The sequence below is a fragment of the Typopeltis vanoorti genome, chromosome 19 (genome assembly GCF_054136105.1).
Source record: "Typopeltis vanoorti isolate ZY-2024b chromosome 19, IOZ_Tvanoo_1.0, whole genome shotgun sequence".
Classification (NCBI taxonomy): Eukaryota; Metazoa; Arthropoda; class Arachnida; order Uropygi; family Thelyphonidae; genus Typopeltis; species Typopeltis vanoorti.
In genome coordinates, this window is record NC_143567.1 from 5,120,863 (window position 1) to 5,131,401 (window position 10,539).

At 35.3% G+C, this 10,539-nt stretch overlaps 1 protein-coding gene across 1 annotated transcript in view; it reads right to left on the reverse strand.

The window, feature by feature from the left end:
- Dlg5 (MAGUK family member discs large 5) overlaps positions 1-7,016 on the reverse strand; it is a 440,912-nt gene extending 433,896 nt beyond the window's left edge. The window contains exon 1 of the mRNA XM_090409542.1: positions 6,672-7,016. Coding sequence (XP_090265668.1) covers positions 6,672-6,963 — 292 coding nt within the window. The 5' untranslated portion in view covers positions 6,964-7,016. The remainder of the gene's footprint in view (positions 1-6,671) is intronic.
- Positions 7,017-10,539: the final 3,523 nt, after the last annotated feature.

The following is a 10,539-nucleotide window of genomic DNA, read 5'->3' on the forward strand; positions in this document are numbered from 1 at the left end:
AGGAGAGAGCTCTGAGCTATAGCATGGAATAAGGGGCGATAAGGAAATAAATGCTGCTTGAGAACTAATATATAACAGCATCAATTTGTGAATGTATTCTGAGGTAGGTGTAAAATGGATGAATGAGGAGCTTAAGAACGAATTCTGGAAGAAGGTGCTTCGAAGGCAGTACAAGATGAATAATGGTAATAATCAGTTAAATGAAGAGTATAAAGAACATGCCAGGAGAATCACTCAGTAAGGACAACAAAAGTGCAGTATGAACAGAAATTAGCAATTTAGGCAAAGAAAAACCTAGTTTTTTTTTTTTTTTTTTTTTTTAGATATGTGGCAAGTAGACGGAAGAATGACTATGGTAAGATGATGTTAATGGATGAAAATGGTAACTACTGTAGAAGCCATTGCTGAGGTATTCAGTGATAAATTTATAAGGGAGTTTCAAGTTTCATCCTCATCAAGACAAAATTATGAGACACTTAAGAGCAGAGAACATAAGAGAGGATAGCTTAAATGTGAGTGAGCAGGAAGTATATGAGGAAATAAACTTGATGTCAATAAGGCGATAGGATTTGATGACATATCACCACGTCTTAAAGGAATATTCCAAGGAATTGGCAGTAGAACTGGCACATGTGTTTAATAAGTCTTACAACAGCACAGATTCCAAGGGAGTAGAAAAAAAATAAAATTGTTTCATGCATAATGGTGGTGATAAGGCTGTGGCTACAAATTATAGGCCAATTTGTATATATGGAGTTGCAGTGAAGATACTAGAGAGATTGGCGAGTAGGATACAGAAGTGCATTAATAACAGCAGCATTTTCTGTGGTTTTCAGCATGGGTATGTTAAAGGGAAATCGTGTTTTTTTTTTAACTTATGTACTATAACAAGATGACAAATGTCTTGGACAAGTGAAGGGAGATGCATATACAGTGGTATACTTACATTTTGCAAAAGCTTTTGATAGACTGCCAAATGACAAGCTGTTAAAAAAACTGAAACAGATGGGAATGGATGACAGACTTCTTAGTTGGATCAATGACTCGCTATCTGATAGGTATCAGAAAGTTGTATATGGGAGTGCAGTATCCAAAAAGAGGAAGGTCACTAGTGGTGTGCTGCAGGGGTCAGTTTTGGGACCACTGTTGGTCAATTTGTATATTAATGATATTGAGATGGGTTTAACTGGTGATATGCATCTGTTTGCAGATGATGCAAAACTGGGACGGGCAATGCAGAGTCAAGCAGATGTTATGGATTGACAAGGGGTACTTGAATAGATTGCATGAACGAGCAGGTAAGTGAAACTCAGTTCAAAGTGAAAGGTTTTGAAATTTCGCAAGCAACAATGGGATACAAAATACACATCTGGTAGGGAAACTTTAAAGGAGGTATAGGAGATGAGACAGCTTGGTTGGAAAGACCAAGGCTCGATTCCTGTCCAAGATGTGAGAAACCTTTATCTTGTCTCTTTCGACTAAAGTTGAGCTAGCCAGTCTCATACATGGGTAGTGGGTTTTTCATCTGGAAACTTGGTTTTTTATCCCCAAGAACAGGCAAACGATCCCGTGAAGTACACACCAGGAGGCATAGGGCCAACTACCTTATCCTCAAGACAGTCAATGTTGTGAAGTCCACAGCTAAGAACCTTAATGGTTTGTGAAAGTTTAAGACATATAATGTTTAGAAAGAAGTCAATAGACAGCATAGTGTGAGGAACAAACAGCAATGGTGCCCACCTTAATAAGATGTAGGATGATTGCTGCAGTCATTGTTGTGGTGATGACTGCAGCAATCCGATGGGCATACTTTCCACAAGCGCCCGGTAGCGATCAATGAGAATTTTGGATCGTTCTTTCTGTAGGCATGTCATGAGGTCATAGACTATTGTGGAGCAAATGTCCCTTGGCCTTGCCTGGCATTCCAGTTCATTCCATAAATGTTCAATAGGGTAGACATCAGGACTCTGTAGAGGCCAGTCAAGTGTGGTGATGTTCATGTACATAAACCACACAGTTACAGTAGCAGCCTTATGACAGTGTGCATTGTCTTACTAAAAAAGACAATGGTTGGTTCGAAGAAATGCCACAAAGTAGGAAGTATTGCACTATCCAAAATGTTCAGATACCTCTCTGAGTTCAATGTTCATTGCATTATAAACAGAGGTCCTAGGCTAAACCAAGACAATCAAGACCATACCATCACACCGCCACCTCTGCATTTCACAGTTAGGGTTACACAGTCTGGCAAGACATTCACCGAGCATTTGTCACACCCATATCTATCGATCTGCTCAGTAGAAGATGTAGCATGATTTGTTGCTCCATTATACAGCTTTCCAAGTTTTGTCTCAATGTACACACTCTTTGCACTACTGAAGATAATGTTGCATGTTGGTTCAGGTGATGTGGGGCTTGCATATCTCAGTTCTACCATGGAAATCCATGTTTTCAGCCTCAATTCTGAATGCTTTTGCACAGATTCGTGTTCCAGCCGATGCCTGGAACTATGAATTCAACATATCAGCCAATGAATGGCAACTTTTACATATTCAGTAAGTGGATAATATGATAATATTTAGTAAGTGCAAGGGCTACCCACAGTGGGTTGTCCACTGTGGGTAGACATTTCCATCTCAGTATGATATCACTGATTGTTAGACATGGATTGCCTAATATGTCAATAATTTGCCAAACAAATAGGCCAGCAACATCCTATCACAATGCCTCTTTCAAACTCAGTCAGTTCCCTTCTTGCATTTCACCCAGACACAGTTGCACTGACATAGGAGCATCATATTTACACTGGCTACAAACACGTGACAGGTTACATGGCACAATGCACCTTGCCCATGGGGATGTATATTGACTTCTTTCAAAGCTTTGTAAATCTGAATCATTATCTTGTATATAGCTAGTTTATTGTTCTGACCATAATAATTTACTTATGTTGTATATTTATAAACATAATATATAAATATTATATTATGTTGTATTTTTATAAATATGAAAATATTTATTTTTAACTAAAAAGCATGCCAAAGCAGCTGAATTATTTTATTTGTTCTACAGATTTCCATTAAAGATCCAGCTGATGCTTCAATGTTCTTGCCTATTTTCAGTCTTATTATTGCTGATTTTCATGCCCAATTTTTTTTACAAAGAATTCTGTGATTTAGTTAAGAAATAGTGCAGACTTGTACTGGATTATTTAAGAATATAGAATCATCTGCATAGAGTCTGACTGCCAATGGCTTTAACAGGCACTTAAGCACCCACAGCCTTCCAAGCATCCTTGGATTTCTTATAATACAAGGATAAGGCCTCCAAGTATTCTTGTCTGTAAATTGCACATGTTCAACTGGCCAGTTTGCCTGTTCTGGGGGTTTGCCAGGTCTTTCTGACCAAAGGGCTTCGTCTATACTGACTGAGCTTCAGAGAGTAAACAGATGAAATTAACATCTCCAATTTTGATATCAGGTTCAATGTCACTTTCCTTCAAAATGTCAGCACAAATGGTGAATAACATTGAATATAGTCTACACCCTTGATTTACACCTGATTTTACATCAAACAACCTTTCTGTACCACCAATTCTCACTGCTGATTAACTAAATACTACCGAAAGTAGTCCAATTTACACCATCTAATTGTAAAATTTTGAACAACTTTTCTCTTGGCACCTTGTCAATGACTTTTCCAGACATACAAAACTTAATACAGATCTTTGTGAAAAAGTGAAAACCTGAGCCTGACAATGTCTATTGTCAGGCTCAGACATTGACAATGTCAATGCCTAAAACTCAGTTTTCTTCTCCAAGTTCTTCTTCCACAATTTTTCTCTGCCTCTTTTCAAGTATAATTGCATAAATCTTACCAGAAACACTAAATCCCTAAAACAGTAAGAAAATTCCTAATTCTCATATTCAGTTTTATTTCCTTTTTTTTATTTTTGATAGATGGTGATTCTATGAGACTTCTACTCCAATCACCCGAACTTGACCTTCAGAATAAAGCCGTGTAAATTATACAGGTGCAAGCATTGTGACAATCTGGTCAAATATCATTTTCCCAAAGTTGTTGATATATCTGGTTTTTGGTACCACCTCAAATACTGATATATACTATTGAGTATATTCCTGTTGAACTGTTCTGTCACATCTCGTTTCATTTAATAATCCTTCAAATAATCACTCCAAAGATCTATAATACTTTCATCTTCAGTTTTCATATCACCTTTATCATCACCAATTACTTTTCTAGTAATCAGTGATGATTACTAGAAAAGCAATTATCACTGGAAATGGATCAAGAACATTTTCAATAGGATCAAGAACATTTTGCCACCTTAGTGATATTTATCTTCTGTACAAGTCTCCCAGAAACAATCTTTTAATATTGGTTCATATTCATGAATAATATTTTAATAGCATTACATTTTTAATTATGTCTTTATATGTTATTTGCCATTTGTAGCAATTGGTCTGAACCATGTTGGTGAAATCTATCACTGCAGGGTCAACCTTTCGAATTTGTCTCATGTCACTCATGACAGTCTGCTATTTTCAGACCAAAATATATGTATTTGAAGACAATGTTATCATTAATATATGCTTTGCTTACATGTATCATGCAATTATTCATATTTTGTCAGGTTTTCCAAGTGTTGTATATATCCTTTATTCAGATTCAAGGTGCCAATGTCCTCTGTAGAATCTTCTGAACTCTCATAATAATGGGCTTAAATGGATTGCATCTCCATGGTCATGGATATTATTTTAAGTCCCATTAACACAGTACTATGTGACACCATTGATATTTGATAAGAATTTCTATGTATGGGCCCGTTTCTCCCATGTAAACTTTCAAGCATTTGCAATATAATTTTATTTAAAGAGATGTTGCCATATAAATTAGCTCTTAAAAAATGTTATGAAAAACACAGTCATTAACAAGTAAGAGCACCAAAAGATAAGCACTGCTGATAAATAGATATTTATATACAATAAATATATTTACACTGCACATGCCAGAAAGTGTACAAGGAAAAAAAAAAAAAAAAAAAAAACTGATTGTCACAAAAATATGTACCAAAGTCCCATCATTGAATGGGATTTCCAATATTTGTCAACAGAAGGTCATAAAAATGGACTGGGAAAGAAAAAGAAATCAGGATTCCATTTTGAACAGACAATTATTATGGAAACTTCCAAATAGTATACCATTACATTTAAACCAAGAGTATGAGCTCGACATAAAAAATAATAATAATAATAAAAGTAAATTATATTCAGGCTTTAATAAAATACTACAAGCTTAAGCTATGAAATCTTACTTGCATCAACTACAACAAATGGCATGGCTCGAGAGTGATATTTAATCCATCAAGTTACTCATAAACAGTTTAAAAACTGTACTGTATATTTTTTACTTTTCACATTTCATTTTTTTAATGGAGAAATTTCTGTTGAATAATTACAAGATTAATTAATCTCAGATCAATTCATCTGAAAATAGTTTTCTATTAAATGCTAATTTAATTAATGGATAGGTTTGATATAAAGGAAAGTTAAATGTCTAACTGCTGTATATACTGTATCTGTAACTGGTAGATGAATATAACCATGAAAAGAAAAAGAGAACATAGAACAAGTGAGTGGCCAGTTGGTATCACAACACTTGATCTACACTAACATACCCATAACATAAGGGGGCTGCAAGCTGCTCAAAGGCATACTGATATATTCTAAAAGATTTATCTGTGCTTTAAAAAGTATTTTTGAAAGCTATTATTTTAATTATTTATCCAATTAAAATATATAATATAAACTTCATCTAAACAATTTCCTTTTTCTTAATTCCTGTATAAATATATGTTTAACTCAATAAATATACAACCATGAAAGAATTACTGTGGTAATGAAACATTCAATTCCACAAAACTAAATAATTTAAATATATACACCATGTATATCTGACATGGTGCAAGAAGTGCCAATGTCAATAGTATATCTTGCACAGAAACGTTTCATAAAATACTGACAAAAAACAATGTCATTCATTTCCATGCCACTTATATTCTGACATGAGCACAGTACTGAAAATAAGTTTTGAAACCCAGTGTAATGCTAGTCAATTTGGTCAGCAAAGTGACATTGCCACGTCTTGCAGCAAGCCCCCCATACACACACACACATAGCATTATATGCTCCATTTTGTGTTAATACATATGCTTTCTACTTGAAAAATCTATAAGTTTAGTTATAACAACCACGAATCTCTAAAGCGGTAAATTGTGTCACAAAACAAAAATAACAATATGACCTAGTTGTTCTTTTACGGTATAATGCCCAAGATATGCAGCATGCGTAAGTATCGAAATAATAACATAAAACAGCAAATAACAATAATAATGGTCATATGAGGTTATTACTAACCACGATCCAAGACGACCATCACAGAATGGTTAAAAATTGACATATTATGTTATAGTATACGCATGCACTTCTACAGATCCCTTATTTATTTATCATTTAACGCGAATCTTGTTAAATATGTTTCCGGCATTATAATTACTTTTATGTCTAAATAGCGAAAATCATTCATACAGGTATAATTTAAACGTTTGTATCAAAAAAAAAAAATTACTTTAGTCATAGGTGTGGTCTTACCTCCAACTTTTTGGCTTCCTCCCAGGAACATAACAGTAAGAAGATGCGGATAGGTTGTTTCCAGGGCTAGGCACAGTGCTTGAAAAACTTGTGGCCCTTTTGTTGGAAGTATATCTAAGAGTCTTTCTATCTTAGCACCTTGATTATTCTGCTTTTCGAGTTCATTCACGTCATCAGAATTTAGTAATCCATTAGACTGGAAAAAAGGAACAAGTATATCGGGATCTACACATTGCGCAAATCTTCCTCTGTGAATCTGTAAAAGCTCTTTGTGTCTTTCATCCATTTTCATAAATAAATTTTCAAATAAAATAAATGCCTGTACAAACAGAAGACTGTTTCTGACGGCAGATTCCCACTGAAACCACCACTGACGGCCGCCATCTTTGAACTAAGTGAAAGGCAGCGACCAGGGGTGAAGTGAGTTCACAACGGCGACGTAAAATCTCGACAGTGTACAACCATTGGCTACAACTCCCTGAAATCAGAACAATCACATCTGGAGTTGTTACCTATGCGACTACAGAAATTTGTGCAGTACTATTGTGAACTAGTTTAGTATTTATTATAATTTGAGCAACACTATGTATATATGTATATTTTTTTTTCAGCGAATTCTCAGAACTCATACAACAGAAAAACATTCTAGTACATATGACGTGGTCATTTAACATTATAAAATCTGAAAAATCAGGAAGAAAGCCCATAGTTACACCCATATATAAGAACTAAAAAGGCAAATAAATTATTTTTACGTTTATCAGTGTTTTTGAATGAATGCCTACATGTGCGGTTTGATTCATTGTCAATGTATGTATATCAAGTTATCATATGCTGAACAGAACTTGATAAAATAATAATGCAATAAAATAATAACAATGTATTATTGTATGGTTTGTGTAGTCCTGTGGAAATGTAATTTACATAAGAAGAAAGATAGTTCTAAGTTCAATCCGACTCGATGACTAGAGGAATTTATTATTATTATTATTATTATTATTATTATTATTATTATTATTATTATTATTATTATTATTATTATTATTATTATTATTATTATTATTATTATTGTGTAGCTCAGTGGATGTGGCGTTTGCACACCACCGCGCTAGGCCGCACGAAGGAAGTCTTGGTTTCGAGTCTAGTCGGCGACTAGAGGAAATTTTTCTAAGCCTTTTTTCGACCGGTTCCCGAGTTAGTCGATCTCTGGCACGGGAAAGCAGGTTTTTCCTCCCGGAAACTCGGGTTTTTCGTCCTGTAAACTCAAGAAAATCGACCGTAGAACCCACATTATTTCAGACATTAAATATATTGTGTTAGGGTTAGAGACCGCGAGATGGCGGCACATTTGAGCCGTCTCTCTTCACTGCGTACCGCTTAATTAGCGATAGCCTTGGGCCATCTGTCTCTGATTGGGTACCAGTGGAGATTGAACTGCCCACTCAGTCTCCAAAAGTTAGATAGGGCTAAATGGCCTCGCCTACTCCCGTATATACGGGAATAAAAAGGCGTTAGCTGATTTTTTTTTTATTATTATTATTACATGACACCTCTAACGAGTCGAACGACTCATCGAGGAAGAGCGCTCTAATCCACCATACACCAACTCACCTCTTCTACCTCATTAGGAGAGCTCAACCCTCCCCACAAAGGGACGGTGTTAGAAAGAGGGGGAAACACTATATGAATAAATAAATCCTCCAATTACTATTAACATCATCACAAAGCCATCTACTGCCTGTTTTTGCGCCCGGGGCGGTCCCTGAGTTTGCCACCCCTCTCAGTAGACACCAAAAATACTACAAAATGTCAAAACCATATATAGGGAAATAAATGAAAACACTATATTTATTTTGAAGTAAAACTTTAATTTCAACATTCTAAAATGTTATTTTTCTTGCTTTTCTGTTAGCAAGATCGTCGATGATGTTGGCGAAGTCTATTTCATAGTAAATTATTTTTACTATGAGTAGGATATGAGGGGATTAGGGATGTGAGAGTATTGAACCTGGTCTTAGGATAAGAAGAGCTATCCATAACCACGATGACCACATTGCATCAGATTGGTGAAAGCGACCATGCGGTCTTAACTTGGCAGATTGCAGGAAATGAGGAATATTCATGTCCAACAAGTGGTATGTGGCAACTACAAGGCAGGAGATTATGACAATGCTGTGGAAGGTATATAAAGAGAATGGTGACCAGCAAACTCGTGAACAGTACAAGGCTCAGGAAAGAAAGAAAGGTGACCAGCATGGCAAAGAAGGCAAAATCAGAATATGAGAAGAATCTAGCCAAGCAGGCCAAAGGAATTCCAAAGAGTTCTTTCGTTATGTGACAAGTAAGAGGAAGAATGACTATACAATATTAACCTTAATGAATGATGAAAGTCAATATGTGACAGGAGTAGATAAAATAGTTGGGTTACTGAGTGATCTCTTTGCAAGGGTATATCATTCTAATGAGGTCACTCTAACATATGTGACAGACAATAATGTGGGAACAGAGGTGGAAGAATTAGTTTATCGCAAAATCTCAGTGTAGATGCAGCTGTGGGATTAAATGGGATATCAGCTCAGATTTTGCGAGAATGTGCAAGGGAATTGTAATGCCTCTGACTAGATTATTTAATTCAAATCTCAGCTCTGGTAGTGTTTCAAGGGAGTGGAAAGAGGAAAAAATTGTTCCTTTGCATAAGGGAGGTTCTAAGACTACAGTAGCAAATCATAGAACAACCAGTATTGAGGCATGGTGGTAAAAGAATTACAAAAATTGGTAAAAAAGAGAATTCAAGAATGGGTAGGTAAAAATATGATATTCTATGAGGGTCAACATGGCTTTGTGAAGGGGCGGTCTTGCCTTAGTAATTTGCTAACTTTTTATAATAGAGTAAGAGCTATGTTGGATAAAGGAAATGGCTACACGATGATTTTGCAAAGGCATTTGACAGAATACCACAAGGAACTCTGTTATGCAAATTAGAACAAATATGGATGGATATGATACTGATTAAGTGTATAAGAAGGTGGCTGCTGCACAGATATCAAAAAGTGAATATAGGGGCAGTGAAAAGTGTATAGAAGGGCAGAATCAAGGCGAAAACATGTGACTAGTGGTGTGCTGCACGGTTTAGTGCTGGGACCATTGCTGTTTAATTTATACATAAATGATATAGGAAAAATCTGAAAGCGACCATGCAGTCGCTTTCAGATTTTTACGGAAGAAAATACGGAGCTGTTTGCTTATGATGCGATATTAGGTAGAGCAATAATTAATCAAACCAATATGGAGAGCTTGCAGGATGATTTAAATAGGCTGTCAGTATGAGCAAAAGATAATGGGTATCAGTATAATGTGAAGAAATGTAAAGTTATGTATTTGGGGTAAATAGATTACAAGCAGTTGGTATATAACGTTCTGTTATTTCTATTATCCTATTTTGTCTTTATTCTCTTTACTTATTGTTCATGAATATGGTACTGTGCCACGTTTTACTTCTACTAGATCTTATATTCTCACACTCTATAGTCTGACTTGTTTTACGACTGCGCCAGTTACGAGACTCGTAGACTATGTATTGAGTGTGAGATTACAGGATTTTAAACAAAAGACAAGGAAAATGTTGTTTTTAGTCTCCACTAATGTAATCTATATCTTTAATCAGTCGTGGTTTACTTATTGATCACTTAAACTTTATCTTATGAGGTTCGAAATTTTTAGGAGAGTGCATTGACAGAATCATTCTAATGTGTTGTTCACAAACCATTTAATTAAATTAAAAAGAAATATTTACAGTTTGATTCACATTAACACACATATATATACTTACAGTTTGCTATAATTCTTTTTTATTTTCAATTAAATGATA